The sequence below is a fragment of the Macrotis lagotis genome, chromosome 1 (assembly GCF_037893015.1).
Source record: "Macrotis lagotis isolate mMagLag1 chromosome 1, bilby.v1.9.chrom.fasta, whole genome shotgun sequence".
In the NCBI taxonomy this organism is placed as follows: domain Eukaryota; kingdom Metazoa; phylum Chordata; class Mammalia; order Peramelemorphia; family Peramelidae; genus Macrotis; species Macrotis lagotis.
The window spans coordinates 929337187-929357350 of NC_133658.1; the positions used below are offsets into that span (position 1 = coordinate 929337187).

Sequence of the window (20164 nt, forward strand, 5' to 3'; positions counted from 1 at the left end):
AAATTAATTATAAGAACTTACTCTTTGAGAAAGGCACAAAGGGTCCTGCAAGTTCTCTTTATCTATGAAGTTGTTTGGGAAGTCACTGAGTAAATGCTCTGGGGCTTAAAAATCTTATCAGCCTTGGAGAAGGCTGGCCAATTATGAAATGATGGAGTAGTTAGTTCCTCAGAAACTGAGACCTCTTCATAGTTCAAGTGGGGTCCTGGACACAGTAGAAAGAGGAGTGAGTAGAACCCTGGCCCACTCAGAGCTCTCTGGGACCAGCCTCCGCAGAGCTTCCACAAGACAGAGATCTCAGCTGGAGGGGAAGAAAACTCCCCAAGGGTGGTTACCAGGGTGTTTCTAATCGAGAAGTATTTTTATCTGATGGATTGGCTGACCCTGAGTATGAACATTATACAATTATTGTTATTAAATTATAAAACCTAGAATGTGTATTGAAGGGGTGCCTTTGAGCTGGCACAGTCTCAACAGACCCCAATCCTGGTTCCCAACGGGCCTCCTTACTCACTCGTGTGGCTATTGTCAGATCTTGGAGTGCAGAAAAGAAGAGAATGCCTCAAATGCTCTGGAACTGGTGACTCAGTCTTGTTCATTCAGTCAGCATTTATCAGGTCTCTACTCTGAGCCAGCCAGTAGGCCAAGTGGTGAGGAGCAGGAGCCCCCCATTGCAATGGATTCATTGTCCAAGTCACCAAGCATTCCGTCTAGTATGCTAGGGAACACAGAGGCTCTCAGAAATAGAAAAAGAGTGGGGCAGCTGGTGGCACAGTGGATAAAGCACCAGAGCCCTGGAGTCAGGAGTACCTGGGTTCAAATCCGGCCTCAGACACTTAATAATTACCTTGCCGTGTGGCCTTGGGCAAGCCACTTAACCCCATTTGCCTTGCAAAAAACCTCAAAAAAAAAAAAAAGAAATGGAAAAAGAGACAACTTGGACACCACTAAATACAGAAATACAAATTCATACACTCATCTACACACCCACACCCAAATCCATGCATGTCTACACACACACTTAGAGGTCTACTTTGGAGTTTATAGGTTTTAGAAAGAAGAGGCAGAGGCTAGAGTCAAAATCGGGGCCAGGTCCCCGAATCTTTAGTTAAGAGTTACAAGCCATGGAGCTCATACCTAGGAAAAATGAAACAAGAGATACAGACTGCTCCAAAGATGGAACTCAGACTATTCCTTGTCTCCACACCACCCCCAACCCCTGCACGGGCTGCACATCCTGATGAAGCAACAAACCTGGTCTCAAAGCATCAAACAAGGCCAGACTTCACACTTTCCACAGGGATTCCACATATGAGGAGGCTCTTCTCCACTGAGATTTGTCTGATGGTTGGAACAATAGTAAATGTTGGTTAAACGCTTTCCCACATTCATTAAATTTATTGGGAATGCTCTAAACTATCTGATGTCATATTTGTGCTCTGAGTGAGGTCTTCCTTTTGGAGTTTTATTGGTGCATGTTGTCTTTATAGCAGAGAGGAGATAAACCACCATCTCCCTCCAGGCTTTTAGTGACAGGGAATCCAATTCCAGGGGCCCAGTGGCTAGTGGAGAGAACCTTCTGGCCGGGAGTGAGTCCTCTGGCCTCTCCCAGAAGAGGAAGGTCCCTCTCATTATCTGACCTCAGAGATAGCCACTCTTATGGGCTGTAACTCAAAGGGCTACTTGCTTTGGTCTTCCATTTACATTAACACAGTAATGGGTTTGTAGAGTATATACTGGAAATGGTTCTTCTAGTGCTACTCATTTCTTTCTGCACCAATTCATGCAAGATACAGGGGTACAAACAAATTAAGAAAAAAAGCACAACTGAATACAATGCTCAACTCAGGAACATAAATGGGCAGCAGGACTCCCTTTTTGATAAGCAGTGGGGAGAAAACTGGAAGCAGTTTGGAAGAAGTCAGGTTTAGACTCCCAACTTCCATCTCCTACTTTAGCTCAAAATGGAGACTAGATCTGACTAGAAATGCCACCAGTTCAAATCTTTAAGAAGGAAGATGGAGGAGGAGGAAAGAGAACCACTAAGTCATGCCAGGAAGTTATCAGCTTCCCTGCTTCTAGCAGAAGATGTCTGGAAAATGGCAGCCCCAACACTATAACAGGCCTCTGGGCCAAAGCCCCTGCTCCACACTGACCCTTGAGCTCTTCCATCCCAATGGACATCACTGCCCATGTGGCTCAGATGGGCAGGGAGTCACTCACCAGAATCCTTTGGGTGAGATGGAAGACAACCTGGCCCTCCCTCTGCCATGAAAAGATGCCCTCCAGGCTACAGGCACTGCCATCTACATGGATGCTGCCTTAATTACTACAGGGTCTCACCCTCTACCCAACCCCTAAGCACTCACACAGATCTTGGTCCTCAATAAGCCCTTGATGAATCTGGGAATCATCTCAGTCATTCTCTCTCTCTCTCTCTCTCTCTCTCTCTCTCCCTCTCTCAGAATGGATATCTGTCCCCCCAAACCACTCATCTCTTTCCTTTCTAGCTAGGTGGTCTCTGAGGACAAAACCACAGAAACCGTCACCTACACACTCTCCACCTTGCTTCCCCACCCAACTTCTGGAGCTCCCTCACAATGAATAGATTCAAGGGGCCAATGCTGTCATGGCCCCCTTTTCACCCCCTCTGCTTCTCTTAAGTTATTACAACCAGAAATAAATGTCTGCTTTCATCCAACCAAGCCCCAGGGATCCAAGTCTATGATCAAATTTGTCTCAAGCAGGGATTTCCTGCTCCTCCCACCTGCTGCTGTTTAGCTGTAATGATGCAGAATAATGAAATCAAAGCAGGAATGCACACTCTATGAAAAACGCATTAACATCAACACTCCTGGAAGAGTTCAAAAACCAACAGGGAAGGAAAGAGAACCAACTATCTTGATTCTGAAAGTTAATGTTATACATTTTTACTCAAGAAACTACAAAAAAGGAGCAGCTAGGTGGCACAGTGGATAGAGCACTAGCCTGGAGTCAGGAGTACCTGAGTTCAAATCCAGCCTCAGACACTTAATAATTACCTAGCTGTGTGACCTTGGGCAAGCCACTTTAACCCCACTGCCTTGCAAAAACTAAAAAAGAAAAAGAAACTACAAAAAAATGGAGATTCTTTAAATCTTATTCTTTTATTATATTTAAATAATGATGTATCCAGATTTGCTTACAAAAAGTTTCCCCTTTTATGGATCCTTTTATATTAGAAAGTGTTCTTCTCTCATCAATGTGTACCCACATTCATTTCATTCTCTCTACTATGAGTTTTTTGATGCTTTGTAAGAGCACCCCTCTCACTGAAAGCTTTCCCACATTTATTGCATATAAAAGTTTTCATTGCAATATGAGTTCGCTGATGATTGCTAAGAGTTCCCCATTGTCTAAAGGCTTTCCCACATTCGTTACATCCAAAGGGTTTCATTCCAGTGTGAATTCTCTGATGGCTGATAAGGTGTCCCTTCTGACTGAAGGCTTTTCCACATTCATTACATCCAAAAGGTTTTGCACCCGTGTGTGTCCTCTGATGGCTATTAAGATGACCCTTCCGGAGGAAGGCTTTCCCACATTCCTTACATTCAAAAGGTTTCACTCCAGTGTGAGTCCTCTGATGGCTAATAAGGGTTCCCCTCTCACTGAAGGCTTTGCCACATACATTACACCCAAAAGGTTTCACTCCGGTATGAATTCTCTGATGGCTAATAAGGGTTCTCTTAGCAGTGAAGGCTTTCCCACATTCTTTACATTCAAAAGGTTTCAGTCCAGAATGTGATCTCTGATGGCTAATAAGGTAGCCCTTCTGATTGAAGGCTTTTCCACATTCATTACATTCAAATGGTTTCACTCCAGTGTGAATTCTCTGATGGCTTATAAGGTTTCCCTTCTGACTATAAGCTTTTCCACATTTATTACATTCAAAGGGTTTCACCCCACTGTGAGTTCTCTGATGGCTAATAAGGTATTCCTTCCGAATGAAGGCTTTCCCACATTTATCACATTCAAAGGGTTTCATTCCAGTATGAGTCCTCTTGTGAATAATCAGATAAGCCTTCCCACTGAAGGCTCTCCCACATTCACCACATTCAAAGGGTTTCACTCCAGAAGATTTCTGATGTCCAGTAAGCATTGTCTCATCACTAAAACCTTTTTCACAATCATTAAATTCAAACAATTTCACTCCAGTGTGAGTTCTCTGATGTTTACTAAGTATTTCTCTGTTCCAGAAGGTTTTACAACATAGATCACATTCAAAGGAGTTTTCTTCAGTATGAATGTTCTGTTGTACATTATGAAAGCCAAAGGCTTTCTTTCCAAGTATTTTATAGCTATGGCATCTTTCTTCCATGCCTTCTCTACATTGTGGAAAAAGGAGTGGGTCCAGGTTAAAACGACTAATAAATGAGACACATTCAGGTACACTTGCCATATTAAAAGTTCTTTTGGGAGTGATTGTCAGTTGTTGGGATTGGCCTTCCTGTCTCTCTAATCTAATTTCCCATTCCTTAGATCCTTTCATTTTGGAATACCATTTACTATCCATTGGGATTCTTTCTTGGGTCAATGTTTCTGGGTGAATATCCTCAGCAAGAACTGAATCCTTGGTTTTACATCTAGCATCCCAACTCAGGTAATCTGAAACAAATCAAAGTGTGCCAGACAACAGATCAGATTTGAAGGATGCAGGATGAATATGTAATTAAAAAGAAGAGAAAGATGCACATAATAAAAGATCCTGAGCAACATGAATGATCTTCATTTTATTGTGTTATATATCTAAAATAAATAACAAAACTGCAAAGAATTACAAAGACATGACCTTTTAAAATAAATACAAATGTGTTGGCAGTCATTCTCCTCTTTGCTAGGTAAGGAGAAACATCTTAATGGCAAGTTCTTCATGAAGTCTCTCCCATCACAGTAAAGGTACTTTACATGGACTCAGTTAAATGAAAACTGCTAAGAGGGAAGTTATGCAAGGCAAGCAAGCAAATAGGACGAGTTGGGCCTCAAAGCTAGGTCAAACGATGCTATTCCAGGCCAAGTAAACAGCAGAGAGAGACGCCCTCAGAAATGATATTCCAATGAAGAACAGTTATCTGCAGGCAGAACAGGGCAGGCTTCCTAGGTGATGGATCCTAGATGCAGAAGGGACTTGCATCTTTGAACAAAGACAATGTAGGAACTTGTGATTGACTACAAGTATCTGTAACAAGGGTCCTTTCCCTTGTCTCCTTTCAAATTGGATTGAGGTATGAAGACAGGAAAAAAGTTCTCATTAATTTAAAAAATAAAATTATAGGGGCAGCCAGGTGGTGCAATGGATAGAGCATCAACCCTGGAGCCGGGAGAACCTAAGTTCAAATCTAACCTCAGACACTTATAATTACCAAGCTATGTGACCTTGGGCAAGTCACTAAATCCCATTGTCTTGCAAAAACAAACAAAAACAGAAAATTTATAAAACAGAAGAAGGCATAAAATATTGAGTTAATGAAAAACTCGATGCTGTGCCCTCCAAAAAACAATGACAATGCGGCATTCAGACATATGGTGAGATAATTGAAGTGGTGTAAGAAAGGAGATTCTCAAGTTCTCCAATACCACTTATGGAGCCAGAGGTGCTTCAAGATGGGCCAGAGGCTGTTTTTCCCAACACAAAGATGGGTCACCTACAGAAGGAAGCTGCTGCCAAGGTCTCCCCAAAGGACTGGAGGCTACCAGGACAACTCCCAGGTCAATGTCTCAAGCGCTACCCCCTCCATGACTATCCACCTGCTCCCAGTGCCCCCCTCAACTGCTTGGCACTCACTCACCTGGGCAGGGGTTTCTGGGGACTCCTGCCTCGGGCATCCAGGGGGCTTCTCCTCTCTCCAACTGGGAGATCACGTCAGGCTTGGATACTGGAAGCCCTGATCATGGAGAGAGAGGAGAAAGGGCTGGGACACAAAGTCATCTCAGAGTCCAAGCCCAGCCTCTTTCTCCTCTTTCAGAGAAAGGAGGGAGGTATGAGCATACCCAGAGGATGATGTTTTGTAAAAGAACCTCTGAAAGATAATGTGTTGGATGCTCTCCAAGTTCAAGAGCATGCTACACATCAACTTTGGGCTCAAATAGATTATTTATAACCCAAGGCTGCTAAGAGGGTAAGATCCTTGCAATTCTCTAGGTATTTGTCTCACAATTTTACAAAGAATTTCTGATTTAAGGAAAAGACCTAAAAGAACACCCAAGCCTCAGGGTGAGTCCAAGGAAAGGAGGTTTCCCTTTATTCAAGGAAAGACCTGACACCTGGGAAAAAGCAAAAACATTCATGGCCTGTCTCTACCAGATTCTGTACTCCTCCCTCTCTCCCCACTATACGTATTTGTGAATGTTCCTGAAAATTTAAGGAAAATTCAAGGCAGCCCTTCAGAGCTGAGGAGCCAGACAGAGGGGAGAATGCCCAGGGGCCCAGTACCCAGGCTGGCACTGGCCTTACCCACAGAGACCAGGTTCTCATAGTTCTCCAGCATCACGTCCCTGTACAGGTCCCTCTGGGCCAGGCTCAGGCGTCTCCATTCGTCCAGGTTGAAGTCCAGGGACACGTCCCTGAAGGTCACTGGATGCTGAAACACCAAACACATCCCTGCTCAGCCAGGGATCTCGTCTGTCACTTTTCCAGGAGACCCAGGGAGCTGGCAAAGCGTAAAGCTAGGGGGAGAGACTCTCCAAGCACTGAGTCCTCTATGATGACTCCACTGATATTGTAATGCAGAGAATTATGAATAGAGGAAATTTATAATTAGAAACAAATTCTGTAATCTTTTATGCTGTCAAATCTTGTTAATTGTGGAGGCTGTTGGCTCCAGGGATGTAAATTGACTCCCGTTATTTGACTGTTAAATGTAAAATTTGTCTCCTGTCTCCTCATTCCCCACCCCAGCTTCCAACCTTCTACCTGGTTTCCTTCACATAAACTGGGAGGGATTTCCCTTTTTGCCCTCAATACCCCCCCCCCCCTTCTGGTTCTGCTCATCTCACTTAGCCTCAGTCCACACAAATCCCTCCAGGTTTCCCTGAATTCCCGTCCTTCCTGGTTTCTAATAGAACAATAGTGTTCCATGACATACATATACCACAGTTTGTTAAGCCATTCCCCAATTGATGGACATTTACTTAATTTCCAAATTTTTGCCACCACTAAGAGGACTTCTATGAATATTTTTGTACAAGTGATGTTTTTACTCTTTTTCATCATCTCTTCAGGGTATAGACCCAGTGGTGGTATTGCTGGATCAAAGGGGATACACATTTTTGTTGCCCTTTGGGCATAATCCCAAATTGCTCTCCACAAAGGTTGGATGAGTTCACAGCTCCAACAACAATGTATTAGTGTCCCAGATTTCCCACATCCCTTCCAGCATTGATCACTGTCCTTTCTAGTCATATTGGCCAGTCTGAGTGATGTGAGGTGGTACCTCAGAGAAGCTTTAATTTGCATTTCTCTAATAATTAGTTATTTAGAGCAATCTTTCATATGACTATGGATTGCTTTGATTTCCTCAGCTGTAAATTGCCTTTGCATATCGTTTGACCATTTGTCAATTAGGGAATGTCTTGTTTGTTTGTTTTTTTTAAATTTGACTCAGTTCTCTGCATACTTTAGAAATGAGGCCTTTGTCAGAAATACTAGCTGCAAAAATTGTTTTCCACTTTACTACATTTCTTTTGATCTTGGTTACAGTGGCTTTGTTTGTGCAAAAGCTTTTTAATTTAATGTAATTGAAATTATCTAGTTTGTTTCGAATGATCTTCTCCATCTCTTCCTTAGTCATAAACTGCTTCCCTTTCCATAGATCTGACAGGTAAACTACCAGGGGAAGGAAAGTTTTAACCTGCATACTCTGCAATATTTTACAATAAATCCTGAGCAGTTTTTAAACCCCAGGGAGCATGTGAATTCCTTCTTTTTTAGAATCCCTTGATCTCTATATTTATTTGGTTACCCCAAATCCCATCGGTAACAGTCTGTCAGAGAATGTTGTGGAAGAAGAAACAGGAGAGGGGGACTTGGGCAGAACAAGGAGTAAATGATGAAGGCATGACCGTGTCTTTCCCACCAGGCCCTCCCTCTTCCTTATTTCTCTCTTACTGCTGAGGGCATGCCCACCTCCCAGGAGGGCCTGGGTGCCCTCCTCTACTCCTTCCTCTCTCTCACCAGCCCTTCCATCCAATGTTTCCAGGGTCTGTTGATTCTGCCTTCCTCACTTCTCTTCCCCCTGACATCCCACCACCACCCTCATTCCCTCACAGCTGGATGCCTGCATGGTCTGTCTGCCTTGACTATCCCCACTCTCATCCACCCTCCCTTGGACACGGCCACTCACAATCAGTGAATCGTGGGGGCTCCCCATCACCTCCAAGATCCACAGGGCAGCTTCTGCTTAGCATCAATACCCTTCATAAGCTGCACCAGACCTGCCCACTCTGCTGCCACTCCCCTTACAAACTATGCTTCCTCATGGACTCTGATTCAGGGACGCTGAAGACAAGATCTCCAAGTGTTTTCACCCTGTCTCTACCTCCTGTCTTCTCTCACTTCCTCCAAGTTCTGGCTAAAATCCCACCCTCTAAAGGAAACCTTTCTCCCTTCTCTTCATTCTAGGGCTTTCCCTTTGCTAATTATTTCTTATTTACATATATGTTGCTTCAGTCTTGTCATACTCATTAGGACCTATTTGGGGTTTTGTTGACAAAGCTACTGGAGTAGTTTGTCGTGTCCTTCTTCAACCCATTTTACAAATAAGGAAACTGAGGCATACAGGGTGAAGTGATCGCCCAGGGTCACACAGCTAGTGAGTGTCTGAAGCCAGACTTGAATGCAGGCAGAGGCATTTTCCTTTCTCTAGGCCTGGCGCTCTGTGCACTCTGGCCCCCTGGTTGGCCATGCAGGTAGACAATGTCTCTCCATTAGAATGGGTGATCCTTGCCTTTCTTGAGGACTAATACATCATCTACAGATGGGTACAAGACAACCTGTGGGTGACAGAGGATTTGCAAGAAGAGATCAATGTGTGGCCTTGGGCAGGCCACTTAACCCCATTTGCCTTGCAAAAACCTAAAAAAATAATAATAATAAAAAAACAAAACAAAACAAAAAAAACAAGAAGAGATCAAGAAAGACCTGCAGAAGGTGGAGTCTGCGCTGAGACTTGAGGAAAGCCAGAGAGTTAAGAGGCCAAGGTGGACATAACAGAAGGTTGGAGATCCCAGGGGACCACCGGTACAAGGGCAGAGGTGGACAGGCTGGGGCCTGTGGAAGGGAGAGCATGGCAGCATCTCTGTTGTGTGGAAGAGAGAGAGCTCGAAAGAAGAGGCTGGGAAGGGGAGGGGAGTAGGGTGGGGGAGGCCCAATGGGGCATCTTGTGGGTGATCCTGGAGGCCATGGGAGCCACTGGACTTAACCAAGCAGGAGATTGTCTGGTCAGACCTGAGAGGAGGGACTGAAGTGGGGAGCATCCCAGGAGGCAGCCCCCAGCAGTCTATTCTCACAGCCCTGAGCTGATGAGGGTAGCAGGGGAGAGCTGTGGCAGGGGGACCTCATAAAGAGAAATTGATAGAGAAAAACTTTGGGGTGTGAATGCAGATGACAGCAGGCCATTTTCAATTTTTAAAATTTGTTTTATTTTTTATATGCTTTTCCCTCTCATGGTTTTTCCCCCTTTTGTTCTGACTCTTCTTTCACGACATGACCAATATGAAAATATATTTAAATAGTTGTGCATGCAAAGCCTACATCAAATTACACATTACCAAAGGGAGGACGGATAAAAATGTGGATCGCAAGATCTCACAAAAAAGATGGATACTGAAAATATCTTTGCAAGTAGTTGGAAAAATAAATAAATTCATTACATTTAAAAAACAAACCAAAAAAAAAAGATAAAATTGCTAGAACTTGGCAATAGATTGGCTATGGGAGGTGAGAGATGCAGAGGAGTCCAGGGTGATTCATAAGTTGGGTGTGGAGAATGGAGCTACCTTCTAAAATAAAAAGGAAAATGGGAGGGAGGGGCTTTAGGGGGGAAGATCATGCAAGTTTAAGATGTCTACTGGATATCGAGTTCAAGATGTCTCAAAAGCAGCTGTAGATGATCAGGGAAGCTGGGGCAGCAAAGGTGGGTTCGAGTCTCATTAGAGTAGAGATGGGAACTAAATCCATCAAGGAGATGCCCCAATGAAGTAGTTCAGAGGACAAAGAGGGCCCAGGAAAGATCCTTTAGGACCCCCATGGTTAGAAGGCATGACCTGAAAATGGGTCTGTTAAGGGGGCTAAGAAGGCCAAGCATGCCAAAATCTGGAGAGAAGAGAAGATTCGAGAAGAAAGGGTGATCAGCAGAGTCAGAGAGGTCATGGAGAATGAGCATGAAAGATTGCTGGGGGCTTTGGAGAGAGTAGCTCTGGAAGAATGGTCAGGTCAAAAGCTGAATTCTTCAGGGTTGGGGAGTGAACTGGGTGAGTGAACTGGGTGAGTGAACTTTTCAAGGGTTTATGCCACAACTGGCAAAAGAGAGGACAACGTGGGGATGGAAGGATTGTGTGTGAGCACAGGGGAGACACGGGTGCGTCTGCAGGTGATGGGGAAGAAGCCAAGTGGAAGGGAGAGATTGAAGATAAGTGAGAGAGTGAGGATGACAGAAGGTGTGATCTGCTGGAGAAGATGAGAGGGAATGGGATCACTGGACTGAGTAGGATGACTGGTCTTAGAAAGCAGGGAGGCCCCCTGCTCACATAAGATGGGGCGGAGGATCTGAGTGAAGAAATGAGGACAAAGAAAGAAGAGGGGCTCACAGCAAATTCCTGTAAAATACCAGCTGATAGGGTGGGGGAATGGGGAGCCATGGCAGGCTTGAGGGGGAGGAGAGGGTTTGGAAGAGCCCCCATGGAGAGGGTGATAGTAGAGTGGGATTGCAAAGAAGTACCACCAGGCAGCAAGGAGGACCTAGTAGAGGTGGGAAACACAAAACTGTAGTGAACTCAAACAATGGCCAGGAATGGCCACGATGTCCCAAGCATCTCAGGGTAGGAGGGAGACTACACCAGGACAAGACCGGACCCAGGATCCAGCACAGAGGACTGACAAACTAGCTGCTCCACTGCTCACTCGCCATCCCAGTCATAGCTGAGGGCTGACCAAAGAGGAGACCTGAGCCCACAGGTGCCACTCCAGGATGAGTTGCAGACCCTTGGTTGGATCCCAAGGTAGGAGCAGGTTCAAAAGCAAGTGGCTGCTGGTGGTTTGGACCCCAGAAGCATAGCAGGGTCTCAGGTCCAGTCCCTTGTCTGAAGCCTCGGCAGGATGGCCAGGACAGGAATCTGAGACCAAAGGAGAGCCTGCTGGTCTGTGAGTCTGAGAGAGCCAAGTGTGCCAGCTGGCTGCAGTGGAGGAGTCCTCAGTGGTCTCCTGACAATCTCTGTGGGGCAAGCCACAGTTTCTCAGGGTGAAACTGGGATCAAAAACACACAGAGTTCAGACCAAGGCAATAGTCCTGGATCAGGCCACTAGCCTGAATTATCCCTAAAATAACATAAAACACCCCAAGAAACTGAACCAGGCCAGACATTCTCTCCCTAGCCCTTATAGCCTGAAGTGAAATTGTGCTGGAAGAAGGAGCAAAAAAAGAAAAAGAATCCCACAAGAAAAACCTTTCGGTAATAGAAACGAGCATAAGTTTAAATAGATCTTTCCTTAATATAAGTAATATCCGTATAAAACCAAGAGTCAACTTTATCTGTAATAGGAAGCCTTCACAATAAGAACAGGAGTAAATCAAGGAATTCAATGAGGAATACTATTATTCTAGCTAAGTGCTTTAAAGAATGCTAGTTTCAGGGGCAGTTAGGTGGTGTAGTGGATAAAGCACTGGCCTTGGAGTCAGGAGTACCTGGGTTCAAATCTGCCTTGGAGTCAGGAGTACCTGGGTTCAAATCAGGTCTCAGACACTTAATAATTACCTAGCTGTGTGGCCTTGGGCAAGCCATTTAACCCCATTTGCCTTGCAAAAACCTAAAAATAAAATGCTAGTTTTAAAGATAAAAACAAGAAAAAGAAATTTACATAGGCAAGGAGGAAAGAAAGTCATTACTTTTTTGCAGATGATAAGATGTTTAACTCTGAGAATCTTAAAGAATAAACCAAAAAAAGCAAAAACAACGAACAGCTTCCATAGGATTGTATATCATCAGCTATTCTATATATTACTAACAAGATCCAGCAAAAAGAGAAAGAGGAATTCCAATGAAAGGGAAAGAAGATGATATTTTGACCCCACCAGCCAAGACATTCAGAGAAACTGAATATGACAAAATACTCTTTACACAAATAAAAATAAAAAAGAGAAATAATAACTGTTTATGGGTAAACTGAGCCAATAAAATAAAAATGAGAATATTACTTTATTTACTCATTTGGTCTCACACGAATCCAACTAAAAAATGATTACTTTACAGAGCTAGAAAAAAATAAATTCATCCAAAGGAATAAAAAGTTAATCATCTCAGAGGAAAAACTGGGAGAAAAAAGGAAGGGGCCTAACAGACACAGATCACAGACTATACTTCAAAATTGTCAACATAAAAAACATTGGACACGGGCTGATTTCAGGACAGCGAAGTGATAGGGAAGCAGACTAGGTGCACAATATACTGAAGGTCTCTCGTCCTTCAATTATTTCAGTCCTGTCCAACTCTCAGACCTCATCTGAGGTTTCCTTGGCGAAGGCACTGGAATGATCTGCCATTTTAGAGGACAGAGTGAAGTGACTTGCCCAAGGTCACCCAGCTAGCATGTGAACTCAGGGAGCTGGGCCCTCCTGGCTCCAGACCCCTCCCTCCCGCCCTCTGGTGCCCCTCGCTGCCCCTGGCACAGGTGCCTTGGATAACCCCAAAGGTCCCAGCTACTCTACAAGAGTTGAAGTGAAAAAAGTCTCTTGGCATAGCTCATATCACCTACCAAGGTAAGCTCACACTGGATCCGTGAGATAGACTGTGAGATATCCGTGAGATAGATAGCTAACATCATAAACAAACCAGAAGGGAAGCTAGGTGGTGCAGTGGGTAGAGCACCAGCCCTGGAGTCAGGAGGACCTGAGTTCAAATCCGAACTCAGACATTTAATGATGACCTAGCTGTGTGGCCTTGGGCAGGTCACTTAACCCTGTTTGCCTTGCAAAATCCTAAAACAATAATGATGATGATGATGATGATGATGATGATGATGAGGAGGAGGAGGAGGAGGAGGAGGAGGAGGAGGAGCAGAAGAAGAAGAAGAAGAAGAAGAAGAAGAAGAAGAAGAAGAAGAAGACGACCAGAAGAGAAAGGCACAACTTTCCAGCAGATCTAAGGATGGGGAAGGGTTCACCAGCAAAAACCAAAAGTAATGGGGAAGATGACAAGGAGCCAACTAAACCAACTTGATTACCTAGAATTAAATTGTGCAGAAAAACCCAAGGCACCCACGCTCGGGAGCACCCACGCTCGGGGGCACCCACGCTCGGGGGCACCCACACTGGGGAGCACCCACACTCGGGGGCACCCACGCTCGGGGGCATCTCTCACTGGGCCGCTCTCTGCCAGGAAGAGGGACCCGACAGCCGGGGCTCGGAGCCGGCCACAGCCTGGCAGTGCCACAGGCAGGGTGGCACCTGCGCAGCACCGCGGAGTGACGTCACGTCTGCCCTTGGCCCCCCCACAGCAGCGCTACGGAAAAGAGGGGGTGGGGAGGGGCTGGTGCGCAGGACCCCCGCGATGGGCAGAGGGGCGCGCGCCCCCCGCCCCCCACATGCCCAGCAGCTCGGCGCCCTGCAGACTGACGTCACCGCGCAGAGCCGCCAGCCCCTCCCCCACGTCTCCCGTTAGATCGGGGGCCCCTGCGGGGCAGCTCCCCTCTGGGACCCCAGCAGCGGGCACTGGGGCCTCCGCCCCCACCCCTCCCCCAGGCCAGAGGCTGCGCATGCTCAGTCTCCATCGGCGGCTCGCCGGGCGGCCAGTGCGCATGCTCCGGCTCCTTTCCTCCCGCGGCCCGCCCCCCCCGGCCTCCCTCGCGGGGCCACAGCCCAGGCCTCGGCGCAGGCTTCCACCCGGCGCCTGCGTGCGTGTCTCGTCCACGCGCGCAAGGCCCCCGCCGAGGCGCAGGCGCAGTCCGACTCGTTCCCGCGCGTGGCTGCCCAAGCCCGGGCCGCGCCCGCCGTGGCGGGAGATGCTCCCCCGCGGGACTCACCATGACCCGGGGTCCCGATGGGCGCGCGAGCACCGAGGAGGGCGGGGGCCCGCGACGCCTCCGCCAATCAGCGTCCGCCCGGCCCGGCGCTTCTCGCGGCCCCGCCCGCTGCCCACGGCCGGCGGCCAATCGGAGGCCCGGCTGCCCTCGTTTTCCCCGCCCCAAGCCCCAGGCCTGCGACAAATACCCAATCACGGCCCCAGCTGCCTTTCCGACCCCTGGGGCCCCGCCCCGCCCCCGCCGCGCCCCCCACGGTCGCCCCTTGGCATCCGCGGGTGGCGGAGCCCCTGCACGGGCCCATCTGCCGCCGCGGGCGCTGGGCCGCCTCTGCCCCTGGGCCAGGCCCTTCGCCCGCCGGCCCCGTCCGGGCGTCTCCCGCCACCCTGGTTGCTCTGGGGCCCCTGAAGCCGGGGGCGCCCGGGGCCTGGCCCGGGGCCTGGCCCGGCTCACGCGCGTGGCACGGCGCCTTCGAGCCAGCGGGGATGCTTCTGCCACTGGGATCTTTTTAAAAAAATTTTTTTTTAGAAATACTTCGAGTTTTACAATTCCCCCCATTCTTGCCTCCCGCCCCGCCCCCACAGAAGGCGGTCTGGTGGTGTTCACCTTGTTTCCATGGTCTACACTGTGCAGCGAGAAACATAAGGTAGGAGACAAAGCAAGATGACAGAGTAAGAGAACGGGACTTTTCAAAAATTAAAGGTCGAGAGGCCCGCACCCGGGCACCAAGCACCAGGGAAAGAAGCCACTGACTTCCTCTGCCCACCACCGTGCCCCAGGTGTGCCCCAGGTATACCCAGCCCCGGCGGCTGAGCAAAAGAGGGCACTGTCCGACGCCGGGCAAGGGCATCTCGGCAGCTGCTGAGTCCGTAGGTAGCGTGGCCAGGCGGCTGCCCAGCGTGGCGTGGGGTTACGGAGGAGAACCGCAGGCGGTATCCTCAGGTCCTGTTGAGCGCTGATGGAAGGGGCAAGAGAGGCATCGGGGTGGCATCTCCTTCCATGAGACCCTCTACCAGAAGGGTGATGATGGGGTGCCCTTCGTCCCCACCATCCAGGACGAGGGCATTGCTGTGGGCATCGAGATTGATAAAGGAACTGACTGGAACTGATGGAGAGACCACCACACAAGGGCTGCATGGGCTCTCAACACTGTGCCCAGTACAAGAAGGATGGCGCTGACTTTACCAAATGGTGCTGCATGCTGAAGATCAGTGGTCATACTCCCTCTCCCCTCACAATCATGGAGAATGCCAATGTGCTTGCGCCAGCAATAGGCATTGTGCCTGTTGTGGAGCTTCAGATCTTGCCAGATGGAGACCGTGATCTCAAACAATGCCAATATGTCACTGAGAAGGTCCTGGCTGCTGTCTACAAGCCCTGAGTGACCACCACATGTACCTTGAAGGGACACTGCTCAAGCCCAACATGGTGACCCCTAGTCATGCCTGCCCCTTCGAGGAGATCGCCATGGCAACTGTCTCTGCCCTACATCAAACTGTGCCTCTTGCTGTTCCAGGTGTGGCATTCCTGTCTAGAGGTCAAAGTGAGGAGGAGGCCTCTCTCAACCTCAACTCCATTAACTGCTGTTCTCTCCCCTGGCCTTGGGCATTGACCCTCTCCTATGGGTGTGCCCTCCAAGCTTCTGCACTCAGCACCTGGGGTGGGTTGAGGGAAATGAGAGCGCTGCCTCTGAGGAGTTCATCAAACAGGTAGAGGTGAACAGTCTTGCTGCCCAGGACAAGTATGAAGGAGGTAGAGAAGATGCCGGTGTAGCCGGGCAGTCACTCTACATTGCTGATCATGCCTACTGAGGCTGTGGACCCCAATCATTCCTATCCCCAGCTCAGGCCACCCATACTAAGTTTTATCTGTAGCCACTGCCTTGAACCAAATAGCTATGCAGAACAGAGGGAATAACACCCTTTCCACCCTCTGGTCAAGCCCCCCACCCCCCAGCATCACTCCCTTTTGTACTGTTACACCTTGGAGAGGGAGGAAACAGAGAGCCCCTGTGGGCCAAGACAAGGAGGATTTGGGTGAGGGACTACTGCCAGATCTGAGCAGGATATCTGGGTTCCCACTCTCTACACTGTCTTTGTGTGGTATCCCCTACTTGCTACACCTGTGATTCTTTAGTCTCTCCTTGGACTTTCATCCCTTTCCAGGGATTGGGTTGGGGCTGGGCCCCAATTCATGCCACACCTTCCATTGTGGTTATGTTCTATAGTGCCCCAAATAAATAAAAAATTAAAGGTAATAGTCGTTGGTCTTTGTTCAAACTCTACAGTTCTTTTTCTGGACACAGCTGGTATTCTCCATCACAGAGATTGTCCCTGATTGTTGCACAGATGGAGCGAGCGAGTCCTCCAAGGTGGATCATCACCCCCATGTTGCTGCTAGGGTGGACAGTGTTCTTCTGGTTCTGCTCATATTGTTCAGCATCAGTTCATGCAAATCCCTCCAGGCTTCCCTGAATTCCCATCCCTCCTGGTTTCTAATAGAACAATAGTGTTCCATGACATACATATGCCACATTTTGTTAAGCCATTCCCCAACTGAAGGACATTCACTTAATTTCCAATTCTTGGCCACCATAAACAGGGCCTGCATCTTGAATCTTGAAAAGATTGTTTATTTTCTCTAAGATAATGAGCGTTTATTGGAAAAACTCAACTACAAAGGTTTCTCCTTTCTAATATTAATGGAACCAGATTTGTTTGTGCAAAACCATTCCATTTTCTCTCCTCAAAGTTCCCTGTGTGCTACTCCAGGATCCTCTTTATCACCATGAACACATCATGAACACACCAAGTACCCATAGAGCTGAATGGCAGCATCTGCCTTGGTCCCCCAACGTCCTCAGGAGATCACCTTTTATGGAAGCCATTTGTCCTTTTGGAATGTTTCTCTGTCTGGCATGTTTGGGGTAAGACCCAGTAAATTAACTGTCATTTCTATGGCGCCTTAGCTTTCTCAGCATGAAAAATAAGTATTTCTTCAGTTATTTAGGTGTCTTCTTTTTCATCTAACGAATGGAGATATCTTGATAAACTCCCAAATGTTTTATAGGATCTTGGAATGCTGTAGATTTGTTTTCTATCTCACTAATTTATTAAATTTGTTTAATAATTTCTTCATTGGCACTTTGGGGTTTTCTAAGTAATTCCTGTCTTCAAATTAGCAAAAGCTTTGTTGCCTTTCTGCTGGTTTATTCTCTTGGTTTTTCTTTCTCATCTTAATGCAAAGGCTTGCATTGCAGGTTAAAGGGTGAAGGATTAAGTTGAGATCTGCCCAATCAGCCATCATGGTCCAAGGAGAAGGAGCTTCCCGAGCCCACTGAATGGAGTCATGATTCATTAAGGCATGTTCCAGGGCAGGGAGAGCTAGGGAACATGCCTAGTAAACATGTTTTGGGGTCCACACTTGGGGCTTAGCCCGTCCCTGGGTGTTTACCTCAAGACACCTGGAGAAAGTGATTGTACTGAGAATCTGAGGGTGGCCCAAACTTACAGATTATTGTTTCGTCGAGAGTCCATTGATGATTGAGTTCAGTCTTGTAAGCCCTTAGACCTGTGTCATTTTGGTGTGAGCACTATAAAGGTCTTACTTAGGAAAGTGGGTTTGGAAGTCACCTACTTTGGAGAGGAGGCTCTGCCAAAGGGACTTTCCCAATCGAGACCCTGGAAGCTGCTATGACTCAACTTTCCCGGCCAGCTGGATTTCCAGGAATTGGAGCCTCCTCAGTTGGGTGACTGTTTTCTTCTTTATCTCTTACCTTTCCTTCCCTTTATCTATGCTAACATTTCCTTCATATATGCATACATGTAATAGTATATCATTTGGGGTTTAAGTATAATAAACTTGGGTAATAAGTCATAGGTAATTATACATCCTTTGAGTTATAAGTATATTAATCATTAAATTCTCATTGAAAGACTTGAGAGAGCATGTCATTGTGGGACAAATTCGAGCCGACCAAACTAAAAGTCTGCCCTTTCTGTTACACAGAACAAATTGTAGAGGTGATGTTTGGTCCTGTCTGTCCTACTGATGGAGCCACTCACACCATTTGGAGGGGGGCTGACTTTGCCTCAACCACAGGAAGGAGAAATAACCTGTTGCTGAGGCACCTTGGGTAGCCCTCAGACAGAGAGAAACACAAGATGACACCCAACCCTTGTTTTCAAGTCCAAATCACCTAACCAGACTCAGTGGGATAGCAATACAACTGCCCAGCAGAGTGCTCCACATTCAGTTCCTAAGCTTGGAGGAGATGCCACCAGTCAGTGGCCAATGTCCATCCTTCCCCATCCATGGAAGACCATCCTTCTGGGTTGAATCACACCCCAAGACTCAAGGAAGCTATCTGTAGCCTTGGGTGGACCTGCTGCTGGCCATCCAGCTGCTTGATTTGGATTCTAAGAGGAGATTTTATTAGTGGCTCACTGATAGCAGCACCAATGTCAGGAGGTGGGGGGCTGCATTGAGGTCTAATTCTAGGTGAGGGGAAGAAAGACAGACTGAGCCTGGGGAGTCCCCTACAAGGGTTTAAGTGATTCCTAAAGGTCAGAGAGGGAGATCTCTGGGTATCCTCGGAGTCCGGAGATAGTCAGTGACTACTCCTCTGACCAGGGCCTTCAGTGTGCTTTATATGGTTTTTCTGGGGTCTATCTCTTTTTAGCTATCTGGATGGGAGTGGAGCATCCCCACAGAGTGAGAAGGGGAGAATTTCTCAGATGCAGGGGGGACCAAAGGGCCACCCCCTGTCCAGGCTTCTCCACCCTCTTGGAGGTACTGGCTCTATATCAAAATGCTACCCTCCGGAGGAGACTGTAGAGAAGCATGGGCAAGGGAGCAAAAGCGGCCGAGGAAAACTGTGTCACAAACTAAAGTCACACCTAGAGCCCACATACTAAGATCAAGTTTAGAAGACTTTAAAAATTATCCAGTGTAAGAGTCAAAAAAAAATCCACCCAAATGTGTGTATACCCCCCCATACATACATACACACAGATGTACATATATGTAGGGAGATTCACAGGGTCCCTTCTTTTCCTGTTGCTACAAACAGTTCACATACTATTGAAATTGCTATTTGGATGTTTGATATAAAGACTTTTTCTTTGGGCTGTATCTATGGCTTCTTCAATTTTTTTGTCTGATATTAGGTTATATAAAACAGCCTATTTTTTATAAAGAGTTCTATTTCTTCTAAGTTATCATTTCTATGACCATGTAACTGGGCAAAATAGGCTATAATAATTCCCTTTATTAAAATAAATAAAATTATATATTTATATAACAAAATCATAACATCATTTCTCTTCAATTATTTTGAATTTTTTTCTTTTGTTTTCAATTTCATTTATCTCTCATTTAAAAAATCAGATTACTTAAAAGGTCAACTATTTTATTATTGTTTTAAATACAGCTCCTAGATATATCATTATCATAATGGGTTTTTATGCTTCTGTTTTATTATTCTCTTCTTAAAATTTCAGAATTTCTACTTTAATACTTAGTTGAAGGTTTCTGATTTGATGTTATCCACATTTTTTAGAAAATGTAAAAAATTCATTTATTGCTTTCATCTTTTTTGTTGATGTAGCAATTAGAAATATAAATTTGACCCCAAGAACTGCTTTATTTGCATCCTTTATGTTTAACTATGTTGCCTCATTGGTTTCATCTTTGTAAAATTTTCTATTTTTTCCATAATCTGTTCAAAATTTTATATAACAATTGTTTAAAATTATGTAATTTAACCTACAATTATTTGTTAATTCTTCTCACACCCTATACCAAGATAAGGTCAAAATGGGTCAAGATTTAGAAATAAAGGATGCAACCATAAATCATTTAGGAAAACAAGGAATGCTTCATCCGTCAGATCAATGG

At 46.4% G+C, this 20164-nt stretch overlaps 1 protein-coding gene across 1 annotated transcript in view; it reads right to left on the minus strand.

The window, feature by feature from the left end:
- Positions 1 to 3238: 3238 nt before the first annotated feature.
- Positions 3239 to 20164, minus strand: part of LOC141510329 (uncharacterized) — a 33981-nt gene continuing 17055 nt past the window's right edge. Inside the window, exons 5-11 of the mRNA XM_074220253.1 lie at positions 15503 to 15676; positions 15280 to 15371; positions 14985 to 15156; positions 14270 to 14763; positions 6491 to 6617; positions 5826 to 5921; positions 3239 to 4644 (exon numbers count right to left, since the gene is read on the minus strand). Coding sequence (XP_074076354.1) covers positions 3239 to 4644; positions 5826 to 5921; positions 6491 to 6617; positions 14270 to 14763; positions 14985 to 15156; positions 15280 to 15371; positions 15503 to 15676 — 2561 coding nt within the window. The remainder of the gene's footprint in view (positions 4645 to 5825; positions 5922 to 6490; positions 6618 to 14269; positions 14764 to 14984; positions 15157 to 15279; positions 15372 to 15502; positions 15677 to 20164) is intronic.